The sequence below is a fragment of the Lasiodiplodia theobromae genome (genome assembly GCF_012971845.1).
Source record: "Lasiodiplodia theobromae strain AM2As chromosome Unknown scaffold_14, whole genome shotgun sequence".
In the NCBI taxonomy this organism is placed as follows: Eukaryota; Fungi; Ascomycota; class Dothideomycetes; order Botryosphaeriales; family Botryosphaeriaceae; genus Lasiodiplodia; species Lasiodiplodia theobromae.
This window is the reverse complement of record NW_023336344.1, coordinates 651792-675484: the sequence shown is the minus strand read 5'-3', so window position 1 is coordinate 675484 and position 23693 is coordinate 651792. Positions and strand designations below refer to the sequence as shown.

At 55.6% G+C, this 23693-nt stretch overlaps 6 protein-coding genes across 6 annotated transcripts; 4 read left to right on the top strand and 2 right to left on the bottom strand.

Moving 5' to 3' along the window:
• Positions 1-285: 285 nt before the first annotated feature.
• LTHEOB_5247 (FAD binding domain containing protein) lies at positions 286-2903 on the top strand (the record flags this gene model as incomplete). The annotated part of the gene is made up of 6 exons (XM_035514371.1): positions 286-572; positions 620-891; positions 943-1310; positions 1359-2062; positions 2123-2662; positions 2714-2903. The coding sequence occupies 6 exons, from the start codon at positions 286-288 to the stop codon at positions 2901-2903; spliced, it is 2361 nt and encodes a 786-aa protein (XP_035374115.1).
• Positions 2904-3559: 656 nt separating this feature from the next.
• On the top strand, positions 3560-4737 carry LTHEOB_5246 (Aldo-keto reductase; the record flags this gene model as incomplete). The annotated part of the gene is made up of 3 exons (XM_035514370.1): positions 3560-3979; positions 4083-4279; positions 4341-4737. 3 exons carry the CDS (start codon positions 3560-3562, stop codon positions 4735-4737), a joined length of 1014 nt encoding a protein of 337 aa, XP_035374114.1.
• Positions 4738-5692: 955 nt separating this feature from the next.
• Positions 5693-6679, top strand: LTHEOB_5245 (Isochorismatase hydrolase protein; the record flags this gene model as incomplete). The annotated part of the gene is made up of 4 exons (XM_035514369.1): positions 5693-5750; positions 5811-5845; positions 5969-6281; positions 6369-6679. The coding sequence occupies 4 exons, from the start codon at positions 5693-5695 to the stop codon at positions 6677-6679; spliced, it is 717 nt and encodes a 238-aa protein (XP_035374113.1).
• Positions 6680-7212: 533 nt separating this feature from the next.
• Positions 7213-8395, bottom strand: LTHEOB_5244 (Isoflavone reductase family protein; the record flags this gene model as incomplete). The annotated part of the gene is made up of 4 exons (XM_035514368.1): positions 7213-7512; positions 7584-7913; positions 7973-8257; positions 8306-8395. 4 exons carry the CDS (start codon positions 8393-8395, stop codon positions 7213-7215), a joined length of 1005 nt encoding a protein of 334 aa, XP_035374112.1.
• A 2855-nt stretch (positions 8396-11250) lies between these two features.
• On the bottom strand, positions 11251-12268 carry LTHEOB_5243 (Phosphatidylethanolamine-binding protein PEBP; the record flags this gene model as incomplete). The annotated part of the gene is made up of 2 exons (XM_035514367.1): positions 11251-11987; positions 12100-12268. 2 exons carry the CDS (start codon positions 12266-12268, stop codon positions 11251-11253), a joined length of 906 nt encoding a protein of 301 aa, XP_035374111.1.
• Positions 12269-17400: 5132 nt separating this feature from the next.
• On the top strand, positions 17401-23335 carry LTHEOB_5242 (tRNA processing endoribonuclease; the record flags this gene model as incomplete). Its single annotated transcript, XM_035514366.1, has 3 exons — positions 17401-18304; positions 18360-19083; positions 19783-23335. 3 exons carry the CDS (start codon positions 17401-17403, stop codon positions 23333-23335), a joined length of 5181 nt encoding a protein of 1726 aa, XP_035374110.1.
• Positions 23336-23693: the final 358 nt, after the last annotated feature.

Below are 23693 nucleotides of genomic sequence, written 5' to 3'. Positions count from 1 at the left end.
ACCAACCCTCTTGCAGACATCCCTGAGGGCCATGGGCTGTTGTATCCTCCATGACCAAAATTGGGAGGGACGAGCATTGCTCACGGCTGTGGTGATTCCGCCTCCAGCCGAATCCCAGCAGCTCGGTCGCGGGAAGCAAGAGGGGATTCACCGCAGTTATCTTGATGGAAGCGTGCAACCGTTGTTGCCCTGCTTAAATGGAAGCTCAATCCTCTTACTGTGAAGAACATCACCAATCGCCGCATCGCATTTTCTCTCGACATCCCGCCACCAAAAGCGCCCAGAATGAAAGTCATCATAGTCGGAGGCTCGATCACCGGCCTCACTCTCGCCAACATGTTGGAAAGAATTGGCGTCGACTACGTGCTTCTAGAGGCACACTCGGAAATTGCGCCGCAGGTGGGCGCCAGCATAGGCATGTGGCCGTACGGGCTGCGCATCCTCGACCAGCTGGGTTGCTACGAGCCCATTAGAGCGCTCATCGACAAGCCGCTGGAGCGAGGCGTTCTGGTGGGACCGGACGGAAAGCCTCTGCTGACGACGGAGAACCTGTCCGACCACATCGAGGAGAGGTGAGAGACGCCTAAGGCTCAGTTCTCAAGCAGCTAATGTATTTTAGGCATGGCTACCCGGTCATCTTTGTCGACCGTCAGGCAGTCTTGCAGATTCTCTACGACAATATCAATGACAAGTCCAAGGTACTGCTGAACAAGCGTGTCGCTACGGTGACACAACGCGCTTCTTCGATCGGGGTAACGCTGAAAGACGGATCTTCTCACTTTGGCGACATCGTTGTGGGAGCGGATGGCATCCACAGCACGGTGAGAAGTGAAATGTGGCGCATTGCGGAGACGGCAAAGCCGGGCTACATTCCGGCATCGGAGCGGACGGGTATGTCATCACTGAAGCCTCGCGGTGCTAGAGGGTAACCTTTTTCTTCAGACGTCCCCACCAAGTACAACTGCATTTTTGGTATATCCAAGCCTACGCCTGGATTGCCCCTCCAAACCGCGTTCAATGTGCTTAGAAAGGACTACTCTTACCTTGTCATCACCGGTCCTGGAGGTCGAGTATATTGGTTCGTCTTCACCCGCCTTCCTGAAACGCAGCACGGGGCGATCCCACGCTACAGCAAGGAAGACGAGGAGGAGCTGGTGAAGAGGTACCGGGACGATCGAGTCTACGAGGATGTCAGGTTCTCCGAAATCTACAAAAACAAACTATCCTCGGTTTTGACGGCAATCCCTGAGTACGTCTTCAAGAAGTGGTATTTCGGTCGTGTCATCACAATCGGAGACTCTGCGCACAAGGTAACAGCACGGCTACAGTACAGTCGAATCATTGCTGACCGGGGCCAGCTCAATCCCCTCCCAGGCCAGGGCGGCAACAGCGCCATCGAAACCTCGGCGGCCTTCGTAAACGCCCTTTTCAGACAACTGAAGTCCTCTCCGACCGCGCTATCGCAAGCAGACATCGAGCACATCTTCTCCGAGACGCAGAACGTGCGTCACAACCGCGCATGGGAGGTGGTGTCGTACGCACACGATCAGCAGAAAGTCGAGGCCATGGAGACGCCCGCTCTGGGCCTGTTCGCGCGCTGGATCCTGCCGCGCTTGGAAAGAGAGACTGCGATGTCGCGGTTTGCGGACGTCATCTCGGCCGGCGTCCGGCTCGAAATGCTGCCCCTGCCCGAGCGTCCTCGCTGGATTCCGTACCACGACGAGCTGCCGGCGAAGCAGATGGGCGGCGGGCGTCTCGCGGCTGTTGCGGCTGCGTGCTTCTTCGCAGCGCTGGCCTATACTGCCAAGGTCGCTCTCGCCCTCTCCCTTCCGGACGAGCCGCTCCGCTTTTTAGGAAGTCCGCTGCGGGCCACGTACACAGGTGTACACCTGCTCGATGAGTGGTTCCGAACACTTGTCTTTGCCTTCGCTCGCGGCGTTGCCGGGCCGGACGCGGGGCTCCGTATCATGGTGGTGTATTTCCTCAGCATGCTGCTCCCCATCACAACCGTATGGATCGTCGAGGCCTACCGTCTCGGAAACAAGCGGACGCCACTCGCCTGGTACGCGCCACCGATCCCCCCCGTCCTTCCATTACGAATTTTTTGCTAACTCCTTATAAGGCCGTCACTGTGGACCGCTGCGTACCAGCTGCGCGGCATCGGCTTGGTTGCGCCCATCTACTACCTGGTCAGCGTCTTCACTTCCTCCCACAGGGCATACGAGCACCTGTCCGGCCGCCCCGTTCCCGAGGCCGTCGCGAAAGCCATCGTCCCCGCCGTGGTCCTTGGCTATGCGATCCCGACCGCGCTGATGTTCCTCCCGTACGGAAGCGCTGCCGTCGTTCAGAACGCAATCGCCACATGGCAGCCAGCCCCCGTCCTTGCCTGCGCCCTCGTATGGGCGCTTGCGCATCTACTCGGCAGCAGCCACCGTGGTGGTGGGCCTCTGGCCATGTACAGCAAGAGAGAGACGGAGCATCTCCGGTCGGCGTATCTGACCACGTTCGTCGTCGCCGCCATCGTCCACGCAGCGGTTTTCGTCTACCTTGTCGTCGACCCGGACATGTCGTTCAGACAGGCCGTTCGATTCGTTCTCCCACCGCCGCATGGGCGGATCTCGAGCCAGGACGACTTCGACTCCGCCATGTCCAACTTTTGGCGGTATGACATGCTGCTTTGCTTCGTTTCTGTTTTGGTTTGGCTTCTTTATAGTATTTGGAGCATGCGGCGGAGGGGTTACATCTCGACTGCGCAGGCGGGGAGAGCGGTGGCGGCCGTCGTTTGTGGGCAGGTCCTGGTTGGTCCGGGAGCGACGTATGCGGGCCTGTGGTACTGGCGTGAGAACTGTCTCAGTGCGCTTTCGAAGTCAAGCTCCGAGTTGGCCAAGTCTGCACCGCTCTGATTTCGGAGGTATGCAAATTCGACTAGCCAAATTGTGGGTTCGCGGTAGCTGGCTCTTGGATGAAGTTAAAGGGTTAGATTTTGTGCTTGATAGGCCGAACAATCGGTGAATAGGTCTATTGATTTTTGGTCACATGCGCTGGCTTGGTGTCTTTTGAGGCATCTCAAGCGAATAAGTTAATTACAAGTGACGGAGACAGGTTGAGATTGTTGCTCCGGTTCTTTTGAGATACTGTTGACTACTCGTCCTCGCCCAATAAGCACGACTGATACAGCACTCAGGTTGCCGTTTATCCAGGCTCAGCAGTCGGGAGGGGCAGTTTGCACTCAGATTTTGAGCTCCACATTTAATCCACTACATACGAGTATTTCCATTTCCACCACCAGTCAGTGCACGCTCTTATCAGTGGACATGCGGCGTTACTTTCCTAACTCCGCGCAGCTCAATGTCTCTCTAAACTCCCCTAAGTCCGTTTCCATCCTGGACGGCGTCAAAAAACGTATCACTCATTGAAGATTTTGCCAGCACACTTTTGACCTTTTAAGCGGCGCAACTCACTTCAAACCCCCCTAAAAAAAATTCCCCAACTTTCAACCTCAATCCAACGAACTGTACCAAAACCCATCCCTCCCCGTCTCCAAGAGCAATCCCGCAAAATGGCATCTCAGCAACCCATCCCGCAGTCCCTCGCCGCCAGCATCGCCGCGACCAAAGTCAGCTACGCACAACTCGGCTCCTCCTGCGGCCTGCGCGTCTCCGTGCCTATCCTCGGCGGCATGTCCTTCGGCCACAAAGCGTGGATGCCATGGGTGCTCGACTCGGAAGAAGAAGTCTTCGCGCTCCTCAGCGCCGCCTACGCCTGCGGCCTCAACACGTGGGACACGGCCAAAACATCTACAGCAACGGACGGCGCCAGCGAGGCGCTGATCGGGCGCGCGCTGCAGCCAGCACCTGCGCATCCCGCGCCGCAAGGTCGTCATCCTGACCAAAAGGTCTTCGCCACCGTCGCCGAGACGCCGGACGTCGGGCCCGGGGCCACGGGCGCGCGGGGCGATGGCGGCGCGGGGGTCGAAGGAGTATGTGAATCAGGGCGGGGGGTTGTCGCGGGCGGCGATATTTAATGCGGTGGAGGCGCGTCGTTGGGGGAGGCTGCGGACGGGGTATATCGACTTGCTGCAGATCCATCGCTTTGATCATGATGTCCCGATCGAGGAGACGATGGAGGCGCTGCATGATCTGGTCAAGGCCGGGAAGGTGAGGTATATTGGCGCGAGCTCGATGTGGACGTTTCAGTTTGCTATGATGCAGTTCTGTGCGGAGAGGCATGGGTGGACTAAGTTTGTCAGCATGCAGAATCAGTATAGTCTTTGTTACAGGTAAGTTGCGGGTCGTCTCGTTTGGGAAGAGAGGGAGCAGAACTGACACTTTGGAAAACAGAGAAGAGGAGCGCGAGATGATCAAGTACTGCAAGCAGACCGGTGTCGGCATCATCCCTTGGGCTCCACTGTACCGTGGAAACCTGGCGCGCCCGGTCGGAGCGGAGGAAACGGAGCGCCTTAAAGTTTCCGGCCAGCATCCAATTCACAAGGACATGGTAGGAGCGGATGCTGATATCATCAACCGTGTTCAGGAGGTAGCCGAGAGGAATGGGTGGAAGATGTCGCAGGTCGCACTGGCTTGGGTTATCCAAAAGGGAGCGATCCCTATCGTGGGCTGCAATAAAGTTGAACGCATACACGAAGCGGTAGATGTGAGAAGAAAGGTTCTTGCTCAGGAAGACGTCGAGTATCTGGAGGAGCTCTACCAGCCCAAGCAGGTTTCTGGACACGTGTAGTCCTTACATAGCAACAAATACGTAGCTTGAATCTAGAATTTAGACTAAAGCTGCATAGAAAATGCCAATCTTTGTTCAAGAGACGCTGTCTAGGGCTACATGATCGTGCGAGCGAGTTTAGGATGTAGGTTTAGTCACTATGAGTAGAGAATGTTCGGGGAGCTGGGACTACGGCACTCGTGAGTTTGCAGACAATAGTCTTCTTGCAAAATAAGAGTCCATCATCTGTGAGCTGTCCGATGACATGTATCCCGGTTTTGTCACGTGCTCCGTTCCGGTGATTACCAAATGTGCTGTCATCTTCTAATAAGCTGGGTGCACTACTGTTCTAAGTCTCGATGGTTTCCCGAGATACTCCAGACCTGACTCGTTCCAGCCGTCATGCCCCACAAGAACGATGTTCGGTAGATTGGGCTTGATTTGCAATTGCTCGGTCAGCCGGGGAGGCGGCGGTTTACCGGGAGAAATCTGTGGTCATTCCGCTGCGCACGGCTCCTCCCTACTTCATCAATCGATGAAAATCGTATGCTTCTCATAGCGACATCGATTGACACTCCACTGAATACGAAGCAATGCCTGTGTTGCTGAGCCGCGATCAGTCCAGCAGCATCCGATTGGCTTTCTGTGTCTGGCTCACCGACCAAGATTGGAGGTGAGGACTTGGTAGCTAGAGAAATAGTGCGTGATTGAGCGGCGAAGCCGCTGGAATCTCCACCCCTCGGAGTGGGTATGCTTTGTGCAGACGGTCCGCCCTTCGATCGCTGATGACTCTGCTATCCGCACAAGTCATCCCTGTGTTTAGCGGTGAAGCTAAGCACAGAGCAGCCGGTCTTTCGAATCGAGAGGAAGGGGAAGAAGTATAAGAATGAAGGCGAAGTACGCCATCTAGAGAAGCCATCCCTTCAGTCACACACACAAACTCCTCGACTTCTCATTTGACTGCCCACGAACCAAAATGAAATCTTCAGGAATCTTCTTCATGCTAGCAATGCCGTTGCTTACGCTAGCAAGCTGTAAGTAAACTTTGATGGTCAAGTAGCCAAGTGCTTTAATATGCTGAAACTTCTCTGAAGCTGTCCCATTTGAGCGTCTTAACACCACCGACGCTGTAAGTCCCTCCTTCGCCATTTCTTTGGTCCTTCACCTATGCTGTTCCACTCCTTTCGCGCTTTTCCGCTCGTGATGAGGATTGGCCTTCTAAAGTATCTGACATCGACTCTGCAATGTATAGGTCCTTCTGATCCTCGACTTGCAAGTCGGCCTCTATGGAATCGCCCGCGACTGGGACCCGACGCTGTACCGCGACAATCTCATCGCGCACGCAGCCATCGGAAAGCTCTTCGATCTCCCCGTTGTTATGACCACGTCTGCTCAGACTGGTCCCAATGGGCCTCTTCCCAAAGAGATCCTCGAAATGTACCCGGATGCCCCGATCATCCAGCGCCAGGGTGAAGTCGACGCTTGGGACAACGCCGAATTTCGGGATGCCATCAAGGCGACAGGCAGGAGCCAAATAATTGTCGCAGGCATCACGACTGACGTCTGTATGTGGGACCCTTCCATCTCACCATATATACCCTTGCTGGTGAGTGCGTGGCGTTGACTGACAAACCCATTTCTCTATACAACAGGCACCGCCTTTCTCGCTCTGTCTCTCCGCGCTGAGGGCTACAGCGTTTGGGCCAATATCGAAGCCTCGGGAACGACTACGCCGCTTATCCGTGACGTCTCGAACGACCGCATGCGCGACGCCGGCGTCCATCTCGTCTCGCTCTTCGCTATTGTGTGCGACCTTATGCGCGACTGGCGCAACACTCCCGGTGCTAAAGAGGTCTTGCCGTGGCTCGATAGATATTACCCGGCCTACGGTTTCGTTGCCCGCGGCCATGCTGCTGCTATCCAGAATGGTACTATCATTGATGGTGAGGCCGGCCTGATTTGAAGCCAGTCACGGAGACGAATGCCGTTGGAAGAGGTAAAGCGGCAAGACTAAAGACTAAGGGGCTCAGGGGATGTAGAGAAGGAGAGGGGAGACTTTTGTCGAACAGTACGAAAGAGTGTGGGCACTAGTCGACAAATAGTAAATGAATTAGAGGTGGTTTGGTGTGAATCTTCGAGTTTTCCTATTGCATGAAGTTTGTGAATCGTCCCATACACATCTTCGGCCTCTACGAGCTGTTGGGGCAAGAAACACTATTGTGCTTTCGGATTTACACAACGTGCCGGCTTTGGTAACTCAGGATTAAATCAATCAATACGGACGCTTCTAGCACTAATGGCTGGAAAAGACAGGCCGTGAAATGAAGGAGTGAGTCTATGGTTGGGTGTCATGCGTCACATTGGATGAGGAAGGGCTTTCTTCTCACAAATGAAAGATATGAAATAGTTCGGGTAGCGACCATGCTTATCTTCCATCACAAATTTCATCCATTCAACAACAGTATATCTACCCTATCCCTGATTCCATCACCCTCGTTACTGACGATTCGCATACGCCTCATAAGCCGCAGACTCAGCGTAGGGCTTGGTGATTTTGCCTTCCAGCAGCTCTGACACAAAATCGCCAAAATTGCGCGGCTCAAAGTCGGGATACAGCTCGCGAGCATCGAGGTATCCAAGATACTTGGCGTATTCGGAGGTGTTGTCGCGGCGAACATGCATGCTGTAGAAATACTCGTAGCGCACCAGTTGGAGCAGGTGCGCGAGGTTCTCTGGTTCGGCGGAAGACAGCTGCTTATAGCGCTCTATGCCTTCCACGAGGTCACTTTCGGAGATCTGTGACGGTAAGAGTTCAGTCAGTTAGCACGGTAAGACTCCAAAAGGTCACATGCTCATTTACTACTTACATGTTCTCTTTCAATTTTCTCTCCGGACGCGGCCTCGATCGCGGTGAAGATTTGTTTCTGGGTTAGTACTTCGCCCCACGTGAATACGAACTTGTTAAGGGTGCGGTCGTCGGCGATAATGCGTGCGACGAAGCGGCCGATGTCACGTAGGTCTGTCACCAAGTTTGGTGCCTCTCCGTCACCGTAGATGGTCACGTTGGGCTTCACCGCAGCTGCGTAGTCGAGCCGACCAGAAGGAAGAGTTGGGAAACTGTTCTGATACCAGGCGCCGACGTCGATGACGGTGAACGGTAGGAACAGCTTGTGGACATGCTGAAGAACTTGCTCCTTCTGCAGCCGAGAAGACTATCTGTTAGTGCTGCCGCGTCGACGTACGTAGATAGGCTTACAAGGTCTCGTAGGAGCATTACGCCCCCGGGTGGAGTAATTGATGCGAAATTGCACGGGACGAATCTTTTGACGCCAGCTTTCTTGGCTGCTGTGGCAAGGTCGATCTGGGACAGCAATGAACGCGCATCGATGGCGCTGATCAAGATGTCCACACCCTCAAGTTGCACTGCCAATTCGTCGACAGGTCCAGCAATGTCGGCGATGCGGATCGAAACGCCCCTTTCAGCTATCGCCTTGACTTGGGGCTTCGCTGCAGAGGACGGGCGGACCAAGATATCCACTTGCTGTGCATAGTTAGCTTTTGATGCTGTTATCAACAAAAGATATCTTACAAAGTCCAGTGGATTCTCAAGCAGCCCCTCGAGGATAGATTTCCCAGTCTCCCCCGTGGCTCCGAGGAGTAACACCTTCTGCTTCGGCATGACGATCAAGTGGAAGTGCTTCAGAAGTTACAGAAGTCGAAGATGAGCAATAAGCGCGATGAACTGCTGCGAAAAATCTTTCTATTTGAGGTACTATATATGTGCTCCTTCAAAAGTATATGAATGGAGGACTAATCCACTTACGGCATACTTTTTTTTTTCTCAGAGTAAGTTCAATTGATGCCATAGCTGGCAGCGTGCTATTTGTAAGCGGCCGGAATACGGAGCAATAATATGTACTTGATGGGCAGTGAATTAGCTGGCGATTATTATCGGAAGTCGGTACTCGGTTGTCGGGTCTCGGCAGCCGGTTCTCAGAGTCGGAATATGAGTTGGGGCTAAGATACATGGTTTTCATTAAGAAATTAACTCAAACTTATCAGCGCCAGGCCTGCCTGGACGCCCCTCTTTGCAATGCTCCCCGCGTGAGCCTTCAATCGGAGTTCCTCGTTGAAGATGACGCCTTGAATCTTTGCTTCTGTCTTTGGGTGCACCTCTCTTCCGCTAACTACAATCGGCTAGTCACCTCGCCTCTCTCCTCCGCCAGAGCAGAGATCCTCTCTGCTACCACCGATTCCAGCGCCTTCCCCAGCGTCGACTGTGTCAGTGCCCAGGGCCAGCGGCACGATGCCGCGTGCAACAACAGACACCGACCCGCTGCTCGATCCCCCCCACACACGTATGTACGCCCACTGTGTTTGAATTTTAAAGCCGGCGGAGATAGGATTAGAGTGTTGATGCGGCCTCTAAAAATAAAAATGAGAGTTGCAAGACAAAACTATTATGCACACTGATGGTCCATTTTACCAGGTAACTGTGGTCTACTTTTACAGAACATGAACCCAATTGCCGGTTCATTAATTTCTTAATGTTTAATTTGTTCAAGCTTTCTGTTTGCTTCTGTTGTAGTATAAATGTCTATAGCCAACGCCACTCTTTAGTCAGAATAACCCGGAAATCCATTATCAGCTTTGTAGATTGGTTCCCATTAATCCAATCAAATTCTACAACGGGTCCATCCATCCGGACGGCTGTTCTTGCTTTAATGTCTCTTTAAATTCCCCTAAAGTTTTCACTGTCACTCCCACTACCCCAGTCAAGTCTGTCATTTCGATCACTCAAGCTAGAGGAGCAAGGCTTCCAGTAATACCTTATGCCGACGCTCCTGTCTTCTATGCTTCCACGACAGACGAAGCGATCCACCCTTCGGGCTTGGATCTTTGTCCTATGCACCCTACTCTGCCATACAAACGTCCCCCAGGCTATGCCGTCATATCTCAAGTTGAATGAGCTGCATGCATACTAAAGTGTCTCTAATTGCATACGTCAGGCCCGGAGCCTATAGAGATTGTCTAGATCAGCGGCACTTAGCTGAACTTTAGGAGAAATGCTACAAAGGCTTAGTGGAGATGATGGGAAGGTGCTAATGCATGTCAGTATAGCCGCTCTCGGCCTGTTTCTCGGGAGAAACCAGGCCTCTACATTCAGTGAAACTTGAATCTTGTACTCGGGAAGAAAGCAAGTAAAAAAAAAAAAAAAAAGAAGAAGTAAACCCCAGAGGGCTCGCACTCAAGATTTTCTCCTGGTGAAGTAATTCCCTCATGCCAAAGCGGCCGAAGGTTAAAGTAAGAAACGATTGCAAGTCCATCAACCGAGTATATAGCTCTTTCGCTAAACTCTGGCATAGCTTTGAGAACACTTCTGAAGAACTGTAATATTATACATTTTCACGTCTTCGTCAGTCTTTCGCATAAGCTACTTTTTTTTTACTCTTGGTTACCAACCAACAGCATTTTCCAGGGAATCTACCGGCGTCTACGCCAGACAGATTGAACTCCATTTCTATATCCTACGTGAAAGAAAACGGAGGCGACAAGCGTCTGGCTCTAAGCATGTTCTTGAATCCCCTATCTTGCTTTTATCCGCTCTATCTAGACATCGCAGCAACTCTAGGTAATGTTTAAGTCGTAGTAAGAAGTAACTAAGATGTCTAGATCATCGGAGCTCCGTAGGTCCTAGAAGCTCATCTTATTTAACCTTTGCAGGCTCGTCTCATTATTGCTCCTTATGTTCCGTTAATTTATCATCAATCTTCTGTTTTCTCGCAGGGCTTACTAGAAGCTCAACACTGTTAATTTTAAAGAAATCCTGTGCTCGGTCTATTATTATCTAAAACCACTCCGGCTTAGCGCATCTTTAACGGTCTAAATCCTACTCACAATTTCAGTGTCACTACGCCTACTCGCACGAGCCGCACCTAAATTTAGTGCCAATTCCATCAAACACTACGATTCTATGTACATAGCGATTTTAATAATCAAGGACTTTTCTCCTACTAATTCTTTCTCGATTGTATTATTCCTATTCAGCATCAATGTTATTTCCACACAGCTAAGCAAACTAAGAATACGAAGATGTCTTCGAAAAAAACTCTGACCCTCTTCAGCCTCAATCAGTTTATCTTAATTTAGCACTGCAAGATATGACAACATCGTGGACGGAGTCATTGCATGTTCCTACACCCGCTTCTTACTATGTGGGCCACTCTATCGTCTTTCGCCCCGAAGCGTTCAAGCATTGAATAGGAGCAAGATGCCAATGCACAACATTTTATAATTCTTTCAGCGTTCGTCCTCTACATAACCGTGCTTTACATTCCAGCTCCAAAAACTCCAATCTTCGTCTTAATCAACCCATACCAACCAAAGTTCTCAAGGAATGACTCGACTTCGGGTATAGTAATAAAATCATCTACACCATCCCCTCTCCCCTCCCTTCATTCCACCCCCTCCTCGATACAGATACAGGGCAGGCACCTGACCCCAAGCAACCGCGCAGCAGTCACATCTCTCTCCTCAAAGAACCAGAGCCACGAAACCCGCCGCCACAGCGCTCAGCGCCGCAACGCCAACAACCCTCTCCGCGCCCGACGTCTCCGACGCAGCCGCCGCGCCACCGGACGCCGTCGCACTCGCACCCGCACTCCCGCTCGCGCCCGCCGCCGACGCACTTGCCGACGACGACGTCGCGCTAGCCGGCACCGTCGTGTTCCCGCCAATACCGGCGGCCGCATCATCACCCTCATACGTCGCGCTGCCATTGCCGCTCGTCTCCTTGCCAACCAAAAAGTACGTGGCCGCGAGCGGTTCACCCAAGCCCGCGGCCTCCACAAACTCCTTTGCATCGAACCCCGTGCGCTCCTCGCCGCCCTTATACTGCTCGAAGCCGTCCGGCAGCTCGAAGTCGCCGTCCGCGTCGCCAGGCTGGCGGAAGAGCATGATGATGTAGCGGTGCGGGGCGACGGACGGGGGCGCAGGCGGGATGTAGGGCGCGATGGCCGGGGTATCGGTGTCGGCTTCGGAGAGCATGGAGACGAGGGCGGTGTTGTTGGGGCCGGGGGTGGGCTCGACGGAGCGGGAGAGGCGGACGCCCGGCTGCAGCCAGTGCAGGATTTGGGAGAAGGATGTGTTTTGCGGCGAGGGCGCGTCCGGGTCGACCATTAGGATGATGAAGGTGGGCGGTTGCGAGCCGTTGGTGTGCGTGACGTAGGTCGCGTTGGTGGTGACATAGAGTTGGGGCTCTTCTTGGGTGGCTGAGGGGTGGTGTTAGTTTTGGGGGCGTTGTTGGTGGGGTTTTCTTTTCTTGCGGATTTTCATGGAAAGCTGGTGATGGTTGAGGAAGTGCTTATTTTCTTTTTGGCTTACCATTGATGGAAAAGACACCTCCAACTGTGAAGAAATCGGGAGAGGTGGTGTTGGCGTCAAAGGTCGCGGGTAGGTTGACATCGGTGCTCGGTTCAAAGTATGGCGGCGTCTGCGCCAGCGTGGTACCTGCTGTGGCCAGCAGGCCGAGAGAGAGAAGCTTGGTCTGCATTTTTGCCTTTTGGAATGTGGTTGTAGAGATGCACGAGCGGGCTAAGGAGAAGAAGGGAAGAAAAAAATCAATTGGAGCTTGGAAGAGCTGAGGCGGAAGCTCGTAGCTATGAGCAAGCTGTCTAGCGCGCAATGATGCAAAGCAAGATTATGCGAGGCAAAGGGGACGAAGATCGCGGGCGGCAACAGAACCGTCTTTATTGGCAGAAGGCACGCAATTGCTTGCCGCAACAATCTAAAAATCAGGCCATGCAGGTCTGCCCCGATTTATCCTACCTCAAGGGTCGTAACGATCCCGCTATTCTGGATTGTCGCCGCATGGCTTGGCTGAAGAGGGTTACGGCGGTAGCGATCCGCGGCACATTGCGTGTCTTGGCCTGGCATGCGTCTCCTTTGCTCTTATACATGGAGAGCCTGCAGCCCGTGTCTTTTGGTTTAGCGTCCGGAAAAAGATGCGCGAATATGCCGTTCCGCCTCCAACTGTACACTCGTCGTTGGCGATTGCGCCGACTGAAGCGTTGCGACCATTATTCCGGGGGAAGCGATAAAAAGTGGATGAACCATGACGTCGCCAAGCCGGGGCAGCCGACCTAGCCACTCCCGAGCCTGCGGGGGTGCTCTTGCGCGCTTCCATGCTGGCCGGTCGGGGATGACGGCACGCCGAGACCTGGGCACCACGGGGGGTTGAGACAGGTTGGAATGAGGGCCAGATCCCGCTGGTTTGGTCGACGAGGAGATGGTGTGAAGAGGAATGGGACCGTTGGCATCGTTGACTGTCCCGCAAAGTCAGTGCGGGCCGTCCGCCGTTAGTCGTGGCCGTCGATCCGGGGCAGCGCACGGCGGGAGTTCGGCAACACGCCCCTCGAGCCCCTCAAGCTCGCAGTTCGTCAGGGTCCCAGATTATCCTGCGAACATGTCATGAACTTCGCTTGCCAACGTCAGCCATGTGATGGAGCCCCAAAGCCGAGTCATTTTTGACCGTGTTGATCGTGTGTGTAGCCGTGTCCAGGTCTTACCACACCCGGACTTTGCAACGCTACGTGTGTCAGAAGTGCACTCTATCTTCCCCAGAAGCCTCTCGAGCCGACACTTTGCTTTTTGCTCCGAAAGAAGAAGCTCGGATTTTGCAAGCGAGACCCTCGGACGTACGACGTCGGTTAATGCAATGGGATCGTCAATGTGCCGTGCGCACTGCAACCGTCACCGCTCAGTGAAACTGAGGTGAGGGCGTAGAAAGGCGTCTCGTTCTTCCGACGGAGTATTGTTGTCTCAGTTGCGTTGGAGATGGCTTTGGTGTATTTCAGTCACCACAACGTAGCCTTTTTTCTCCGACGTCGGGAAATGTGGGGGATCCGTCACAGATTCCGCCAATGCCTATTTAACATGGAGCCAGATTTTCCTATTGGTGTTTGTCGAGCCTTTTGAGGTCAGAGCCTGACGTGCTTACCTGAGCGGTAAGCATCTGCTCTGAATCTATGACGACTATGCACCTCGGAGAATCGAGCTGCAGCAGCAGGTGTTGTGCATACCGACTCAAAGTATTTTCGGATCTGCGTAGCTACTGATCATGTGAGAGCGCACATCTAAGCTGAAGCCCCAGCCACCTGAGTGAGATGATAGAACTGCGAGACGCGAAAGGAAAGATGAAGTGATGAGAAAAAGGCGGGTGGGTCCAAAACATACTTGGACCCGCGTGAAAGGGAAAGTGTCTGACGCATAGCCTTGACTTTCGATGGTCTTGGAATATGCTTCCTCTTGTTCATTGACAATTTTCTGACCGATGTGGATAACGATAATTCCGAAAGAACGGTGAAAACGTCGGGCTGCGAGCATAAGACATGATCAGCGCTTTTCAATACATACTAAGCCCCGCGCTATCGATCTGCTCTACGGCCATCGTAATAGAAGGGTAGGGCTTCTTTAGCTCAATGCCCGAGACGAGTGGTGTGTCCGGGTCTATACAACAGTGGTGATTGGGGATAGATCCATAATAAAGAGCGCTAGATAATGCGCACTTTGTTCCAATCGGCGGGGATACATTTCCCCGCCGACACCGGCGAATTCATCATAATCTGAGGCTCTAGGTTGCTCTAGGCGTGTCCGGTTCGGCCGGATAGAGGCCCATTCGATTTTTAGTGTTTGAGAAGGAGCTAAAGATCGCTCGATGGGGGCCCGACCACACCTTTCGTCCCGACTAGACTTGCCTCTGTCTATACTGTATAGGAATAGGGAGATCCTTTGGCTACATGGTTGACTCCACATTTCCGACGAGCTGTGACTTCGGTTGAGGGCCGTTTCGCCAACACCCGGCTGCCGCATCGGCTCCACATACTTTTCGGCACGAGCGATCACAGCAACGAAACAAACATGGAATCCTAATAAATGCCTGACCAGACGGTCCGCCGTACCTCGCTCCGCCCTCACGGCCTCCTTCTCCGTGTCGGTTCCTTTCCCCAATCCAGGCCCCAGGCCCTCCCCAGGGCCAGGATTTATCCAGGGAGATGCTTGCCCGGCGAGAAGGAGGCGAACGGTCAGATGGACGGGATCAGGGGGCATTTGCGCCACCAGTGGCTCAGGAGATCAGCAAGTGTACCGCAAGAAGCGAACGGGGCAGACGTAGGTCTTGCTTGTTCACACCAGCGGAAGCGGGAAAGAGTGTCCATCTAGGCCCTAATTGGGCCTAAAGACTCCACCGCTCAGCTGTTCAGAGTCGGATGCTTCCCAATGCAAGCCTCGGAGCTCGGTGATATCCCTTCAGAATGTCTCACTCTGCTCCGACAAGCGGCACTTGGCACCAAAGGCATTGCGGAGATGGGGACGGAGAGGGGCAGACGACGTTCTAGAAGACGTCTCTGCCGCAGGAGGCGTCAAATGCCGGTGATGTACTGGAGGGATTGGCTCCTTGCAAGGAGAGACGCGTTTCGATGGCGCGGCCGTGGGGTACTCCACCAAGCCATAGGGCCACGAGTTTCAGCCTTGGATTCCAGCAATGACGCCAAGGGACGTAACCATCACAGAGCGGGCGCTTCGGAAAAGCTTGCGGACCTTTGCTCGAGCTTGAGGCGGCGATCAAGAGTGGGGACGAAAATTGTGTCTGTCGAGGGCGATCGAGACTCTGGAGGGCATGGGGCGTGTCGACGGCTCCCATGAGTTTCGGCCGGTGCATTCCACAGACCAGGCCAGACGGGTTCACCTTCCGGCAATAGAGCGAGGTCCGCAGACCGATCCCTCGTTCATCAATTCGGATATCCCAATCCCAGCTGGGGAAAGTCGAGGCAGGGCTGCAGCGACGATAATGAATGAGCAGGGCAATTGGGCGGCCTCATGGAGAGGTTTCCGTCTCTGTCGAAAATTCAATGTGCGGCTGTGCTGCGGTTCGCTGGAAATAGCACGTTTGACAGGGGGTGGTGAGGCCGCGTATGCTTTTTCTCGCTGGCGCAGTCGTGTTTCCTGCGAGCAGGGCGGCGCAAGAAACAGCATGCAGGCGCGCGCAATGCGGTCGGGCAGGTAGGCCTATTGATTCAATAGCGATAGGAAGATCTTGGCTGGAGAGTAGTTTGCATTGTTGGGCATTGCCGTATTGCCGGGGTCTAGGTATCACGGCGAGTGCACTGATGCCGTGTCGGAAGTCAGTGATTTCTGAGGGCGAACGGGCCTCTTCAATTTGGACTACGGCAGTAATTGCTTTGCGGAGGAGCTACTTCAACCTTGGTGGGGGCTAAGCCGGAAAGACGCAAGCACGCGAGACACGCGTCACATTGTCGTGGCTGATGCTCTGGGCTGGTGCATGAGGAGGGCGTCGCCGCATCTCGACGAAGAGGCAGAAAATTTATTTGTGTTTGCCCCAGCAAGGCCTCGGGCGACAGGCGGGTCCATCGGCCGTAGCTGACGGCCTGGAGGGTAGGCAAGTCATGTAATACGGAAGCGCGCCGGTCTTCCGGCCGTGTGCTGTATAATGCTATTGTATAGCAAAGATTATCTCCGAGCATCTGAGGTCCGACCGCCGACGATAAAAGCGAAAAGAGCTGCCGAAACCCTCCTGAATCAGAGAACCGTTTCGATTCGGACCGCGACGAAACCTCGGGCCGTCGAGCGTGGTTCGCGCGTAGAGGCTCTGGTTGACTTTGTGTGGCTCGATGCGTGATAGGTCAGGGCGCAGCCTTGCGCTGCGGCCGCGCCACGACGGTGATCCGGAGCGCTTGACACTTGAACTACTGGTGGTGGTGCCGTGACCGTGAGCTGTCAGACCGGCGGGGCGGTCGGAGGATCGTCGCCCAACGACAGGCTGGGACGGGCGGTGGTGAGAGGTGATGAGCCTGGTTCGTACGCTCGCGGGAGTGTGGCAGTGGTCGTCTTCGCAAGCTTCGGATCTCGGCGCGAACTCTTGCTGGCCACTCACAGCCTCCAGCGCGCACGCAGGATGTCACCCCCCGTCGCGGCGCTCCAGGAGCCCTCCAGAGCGCCGTAGATGGCGATTGACTCCAGCAGAAACAGGCCGGCACTCTGCGCTGGCGCGCGCAGGGACGGCAGTTGTGAGCATCTCGGCCGTCCGACGAAGAGCCGGGGCGCCGATGATGCTGATGTGCGACGGTGCTGGCGCTGACGGCGGCGGAAGAGCAGGGGTATCATTTGCCGCACTTGAGCCGGCACAGGCCCTGCTGCGTGCTCGGCCACTCGGTGTCCAAGCTCCCGGAGATTGCCTGTGGTGTCGAGGCGCAGCCGCTGGCCCAGCGTGCCAGCTGAAACAGTCTCCTCCCTATCGTCCGCAAAACCAGCCCGTCGCCCACACTCGCTCCCGTTCCAACCCACTTCTTCCACCACTCCAACAAACTACCACTACAAGCACCGAGATACCCACGACCCGACCGATTCTCTCGTTACGCATAAGAGTACGCTCCCACCCACCGCCGCCTGCCCAGCCTTCTCCCGCACTCCGCCCCAGTGCAGCCTTGGCCGTAGCCGAAAATAGAAAGCTTACGACGCCTGCTAGCGCCTGCTCCAGCGACCCGCCCGCACCCAGCTCTTCAAGACCCATCGACATCATCACTCCGGGAAAGCCGCTCTACACCACCCGCCGCCTACCTGAGGCACCCGCCAGCACTCTATCGCCGTTTCTGCTCACATCTGCCCGCAATGTCGACGGTCGCAGCGCAGCGCATGGGCTACGCGCCCTTCCCGAACCAGTGTTTTGATCCCGATATGGACTCACTGGTCGACTTCAACGCCATCCCCTCGCCTGGTCCCGCCAGCTCCTCGTCGCAAATGCCTCCCTCGAGCGTCGCATCCACCATGGCGAGCCCCGCCACCACCATCATGCCGCTGGACCAGGCCGAGGACCACCAGACCCCGGCCAAGCCCAGCCACGAGTACGACCTCTTCAAGCAGCAGACCGGCCTGCCTTCGGGCTCTGTTCCCGGCATCAGCATGTCGCAATCCGTGGGCAACAACTACGCCCAGCCCTTCAGCAACTCGGGCATCGGCTTTGACGACGGCTGGGGCTCCGGTCTGGGCGACATGGACATGGACATGGGCAACAACATGTCCGCTTTCTTCTTCCCCCAGGGCGAGAACAGCCAGAACGAGGACTTCGTCGACCCCAGCGCTATCCAGGAGCAGCCCCAGCAGGTGCGCTTCTTCCCTGGAATGCACCAGCAGCAAGCTGCTCTGGCCAAGGCGCAGGCGCAGGCCCAGCAGCAGAGGCAGCAGCAGATGCTCCAGCAGCAACAGCAGCAGAGGGAGCAGCAGAACCGCGTCCACCACGTCCAGAGGAAGTCTGCTCAGTTCACCGATGCCCGCACCGAGGAGACCATTGCGCGCGTTGTCAACCAGATCCGCGCCAACAGCACTCTCAGCTCCAACGGCTCCGACTGCGGCTCCAACCCTCTTCCCCACATCATCAAGATGAAGAAGGACGAGGAGGACATGGACGAGGACGAGAGGCTCCTCGCTAGCGAAGAGGGCAAGAAGCTCAGCAGCAAGGAGCGCCGCCAGTTGAGGAACAAGGTTTCCGCCCGCGCCTTCCGCTCGCGCAGAAAGGGTATGCATTATTTACTTTCCGGTTTCACGGCGCATTTGCTAACAATTTCCTGCAGAGTACATTTCCCAGCTTGAGGGCGAGGTCGCCACCAAGACCAACGAGAACACGGAGCTGCGCATGCAGAACCGCGCCCTCATGGAGGAGAACGCCCGTTCGCGTGCCTTCATCGAGCGCCTGCTTCGCCACCAGGCTTTTGGCCCCTTCTTGGATGAGCTCAGCCGTGACCCTGCTCTCACCGAGCCGGCTAAGCCTGCATCGGCTCCCCAGCAGCCCGCTCCCCAGATGATTAAGCAGAGTTCGCAGAACAACTCTCAGATGGGCATGTCGATGATCCCCGAGCAGCAGCCCAACATGTCGTTCGACTACTCGTTCAACGGCGGCTTCAACTTCAACCAGCCCCAGGTCTTCGCCGTCCTCGAGATCCCCGAGGGCCCTGCCAACCCCTTCGACACCGAGATCCTCTCGGGCAAGGGCAGCTCCGGTGCTTCCCCCGTCGAGGCCATCACTGAGATCAAGCCCGACTACCCCGTCATCGAGCGCTTCGAGGCCGAGAAGCCCGCCGAGGCCGTCGCTGAGGCTGAGGAGGTTGACGATGGCAACCCTGACTTCGCTCTGTACTACAACTCGCCCGCCCCTTCCACTGCTGCCCCCTCGGAACGCATCTTCGGTGAGATCGCTCCCGAGAAGGCTTTCGCTCGCATCGAGGTTGTTGTTGCTCAGGAAACCCCCGCGCAGCTGCAGCAGCGTCTCGAGCGCACCATCGCCAAGTTCGATGCCGTGTACGAGAGGATGCAGAGCATGATGCTGTAAAGCAAGCAACAGTGAATTCGTGCGTGGTGTTTAGTGGGGTAGTGGCGTCTAGGGACATTGTCCTTCTTTCTCTTTGACTCTGTGAATATTTGGAAGCGAAGACTTTTGGGTTGGGTTACGACTCTCTTTTTCAACACGGGAAGCGACATTTGGGAACTGGGATTGAATCTGATTCGACCTGCCTTAGCGCAGAGTGGACACAGGCGCCGAAAAAGGAGCGCTTACACAAGCACATTTTTTCTTTTGTTTGATCTGAGCCCGAGAGGCCTCCGCGAATAGCGTTGATTGTATACTTGTGTCTACTGCACTTGATCTAGAATAAATTTTATGCATAGTCTGAAAGGCGTACATCTTGTGCATAGTGCTGAACGTGCATGTGGCTGGCCCGCTGCTGTGGCGGTGGATCGCTGACGTAACGGAGATTGGCGCGTCGCCGCTCCGCAGCTGGGCCAAATTTTTGAGACTTCGACTGCATGGCCATGGGACAGCGGCTCCCACGTCGGTAGAAAAACGCTCGCAACCACGGCTCCTCTAGTGCCCGCCGTGGCTTCCATATCTGCAGCTGTGCGGTGTCTGCAATCGGCGCCGAACCCTCTGTTGCTGCGGGCGCGCTGCTTGAGAGTTTCCCGCCCTGCGCCTTCCACCACTTGCCGCCTGAACTCGACCAGTCACACCGACGTTACCGCCATTCATGCACTCCGCGAACTGATAGGGAAGCTCAAGCCTCAGCCACAGGAAATTGATCACGGTGCGGTGTCCCAAAGTAACAAAGCGCCCTTCAACGAGCAGTTGCGCGCCCCGCCAGGTTTTAAGCAAACCGTCGTCCGCCGATCTCCCACCCTCGAACGGAGCAGACCTGCCTACATCATCTACTCGAACGAGCCATGCTATGATCGACCGTTTACGACCGACCAGATCTTCACTCCATACCGCCCGTACAGCCCCACCTACGACAGACGCATCTCCAAATACCTGAATAAAGACTACTTCCAGAGAAGTATGAAGGCCTACATCCAGGTTCTCACCACGCCAACGGCGGACACGCCCGGCACCACCCTCCTGCTTCACTTTGACAATAAGCGGTACCTATTCGGCAGCTTGGGCGAGGGCACACAGCGGGCAATGAACCAGTTAGGCACGCGCATGCTCAAGACGCAGGAAATGTTCATCACCGGCCGCAGCGAGTGGTGCAATACGGGCGGCTTGATGGGTATGATGTTGACCCTCTCGGACATTTTGGCGGCACACAATCTGGACAAGAAAGAGAGGGGCCTCGATGCAACGCCGAAGGTGCTCTCAATGTTCGGTCCCCCGAACCTGAACCACACCATCGCCGCTTGCCGGAGGTTCGTTTTCAGGAAGGGCATGCCCATCAATGCGGTCGATATCAAGGATGAGGCGGTCAAGAAGGACGAGAACGGCGATCCCGTCCCGCTGTTCGTCGACGAGAACATCAAGGTCTGGTCCATGTCCATCACTCCTACCGGCGCTGAACGCCCGGAACGGCCGTCGACGACATCGACGTCGAGAAAGCGGAGCTACGACGAAGTCAACGGCCCCGAGCCGGCGGCAGACGCGCTCGAGGAGGAAAGCCCGGAGGCGAAGACTGCGAGGTACGAGCAGATGACCCGCGCGGTCGTGAACGAAATGTTCAACTCGAACTGGCGCCTGGATGCTCTCTCCGAGAAGCCCTTGTCCGAAGTGAAGCTGCCGGCCACCATCTTCATCCGGAATGCGCAGACAAAATCGATCGACAAGTACACCGGTCCCGTGCCTAATCCTGAGAACCCGGACTTGAGGGTGCTTGTCAGAGAGCCCTGGCCCGCCGTCAAGACCCTCGCTCTGCCGCCTACTAAGCCGGCGCCCCAGGCTGTCTCTTACATCATCCGCACCCATTCTCAGCGGGGCAAGTTCATGATTCAAAAAGTCATCGAACATAAAGTCCCCAAGGGTCGGTTGTGGTCCAAGCTTCAGGCCGGGGAGTCTGTGAAGAACGAGCTGGGTGAGACCATCACTTCTGACATGGTTCTTGGACCTCCGCGGAGAGGCCGAGGAGTCGCCATCATTGACCTTCCCGCGCCGTCGTACGTGGAGCCTATGATTCAACGGGAAGAATGGACTCGCGAAGAGATTATGAACGGCGTCGACGCTTTCGTGTGGATGCTCGGCCCTGGCGTAGCTGCCAATCCCGCGCTGAAGAAGTTCATGGCGGATAGGGCCCACTTGAAGCACATCATTTCCTCTGTCGACGTTTTGCCCAACCGGATCAGCTTCGATAGCGCCAGTAAAGGAGCCATGCGTCTTAGAGCAGTGGACGAGAAGCGGTATGGCATACCCCATTACGACGATGAGACGGTGCCTCAAGAGCGGTTCGTGCCGTACAATTCTCAAAAGGAGGAGCTTCCCGAGCATGCTACGCCAGCAGAAAGAGGTCTTGTACTGCAGCTAGAACCCAAGTTCGAGATGCAAGACAAAGATCTTATCAAGCGCTGTAACCCGCAGAATGGCATGGAAGATCTTCCAGAGGAGGTCTTGAGCCTGGCAAAGTCCGTCAAGGAAAGCATACAGAACTCATCCGAGCAGTTTGAGAAGTGGCGCCGCAAGACTCCCATGCCTGAAGCTGAGGTCATCGCTCTTGGTACCGGATCTGCGTTACCTTCCAAATACCGCAACGTATCCGCCACCTTGGTCCGCGTCCCAGGCTACGGCTCGTACCTGCTCGATGCCGGTGAGAACACGATCGGCCAGCTGCAGCGTGTGTTCAAGCCCGCCGAGCTCGCTCAAGTCCTCAAGGAGCTCCGCGTCATCTGGATGAGCCACATGCATGCAGACCACATTCTGGGCATCGTAGGCGTCATCAAAGCATGGTACGAGGTCGTCCACGGCTGCCAGCCGACGACGGAGACGGTCTTCGAAGCCATGACGGCGATCAAGGAGAACCCCAGCCTGGCAGCCGAGAAGAAGCGGCTGGCCGTCATCTCGGACATCAACATGGTCAACTGGCTGGCCGAGTACGCGGCCGTCGAGGACTTTGGCTACAGCCGCCTATGGCCGCTCGCCATCACGGCCAACCTCGCCAAGCACGACGTGGCCGCCACGCTCCGCCTGCAGCACCCGCCGTCCTTTTTCCCATACGACACGGTCACCCCGGCCATCGAGATCCCGCAGGAGCTGTACCCGCACCTCTTCGGTCTCCAAGACGTCCAGGCCGTCTTCGTCAACCACTGCCACGGCGCGCGCGCCGTCTCGCTCACCTGGCCCGACGAGACGAGGGCGGAAGAAGTATCCGAGGACGAGGAGCCAAAGCCCTTCAAGGTCAGCTACAGCGGCGATTGCCGCCCCTGCGCCGACTTCGCCCGCATCGGCCGCCACTCGACTCTGCTCGTGCACGAGGCCACGTTCGAAGACGGCCTCGAGGGCAACGCCATCGCTAAGAAGCACAGCACCACGTCCGAGGCCCTGGCCATCGGCGCACGCATGCGCGCGCGCATGACGCTGCTCACGCACTTTAGCCAGCGCTACCAGAAGCTGCCCGTCATGGAGCGCGAGGAGGCCGCTCCTACCGCCGCGGAAGACGACAAGATGGACATCGTCGATGATGACGTCGATATGGATGCTATCCGCGAAGAGGACGACATTGTGGTGCCCGAACAGCAGGACGACGAAGCCGCTGTGCCTGAGCAGGATGAATCGGTGCCGCTGGATAATCCAGACGGCCCGCCTAAGCCTGCCGTGTCGACCCCGTTGCTGAAGACGGAAGAGAGCGGCGGCGACGCGTTGGCGACGCGGATCAAGTCTCGCAGCGACATGCGCGTCGGCGTCGCGTCCGACTACATGCGTGTCAAGCTCGGCGAGTTTGCGGAGCTGGAGAAGTTCGTGCCGGCGTTGCAGGCGCTGTTGGCGGAGGAGGCGAAGTTGGAGGGGGAGGAGGAGGATGAGGTTTCTGCTGAGGCGCATGGGGTGGGGAAGAAGGATAAGGGGGACAAGGGGGAGAGTAAGAAGAAGGAGAAGAAGGAGAAGCAGAAGGGGGAGAAGAAGGAGAAGCAGAAGCAGAAGGAAAAGGAAAAGCAGAAGGGTGAGGCGCAGCAGCAGCAGGGAGAGGAGGGTCAGAAGGGGAAGAATCAGAAGGGGGAGCAACAACAGCAGCAGCAGCAACAGCAGAAGCAAGAACAGTTGGAGGATGAGGCGGAGGCGGATGATTTTTATACCAGCAAATCGTGATGGGTGGAAGATTTGGAGGCGCGAGGATGATATGATGATATGGTGGTTGGTGGTGGTGGTTTGCTGCTATCTCTGCGCCCTCTACTCTACTCTTCTCTTCTTTCGAAAAAGCCTTTCCCCGCCCACTACTTAGAGCGTATGTATGCATTGTAGAAAAACTCGTTCGTAGATCGAAGGAAGCGGCGGCCTCGCAGCCGGAATATGAATAAAGCATTATTCTCTCGATGCAATGAGCTCGCTCTTTGCTACTCTGAATTCGTCTTGCATTTCGTCCTCGGATTTGCTGGGGCTGCAACTCGTCTGTGTTCAGTACAGTCCATCATACCGTCTCAGTGAAGCCAGTCATACGGACACCTCA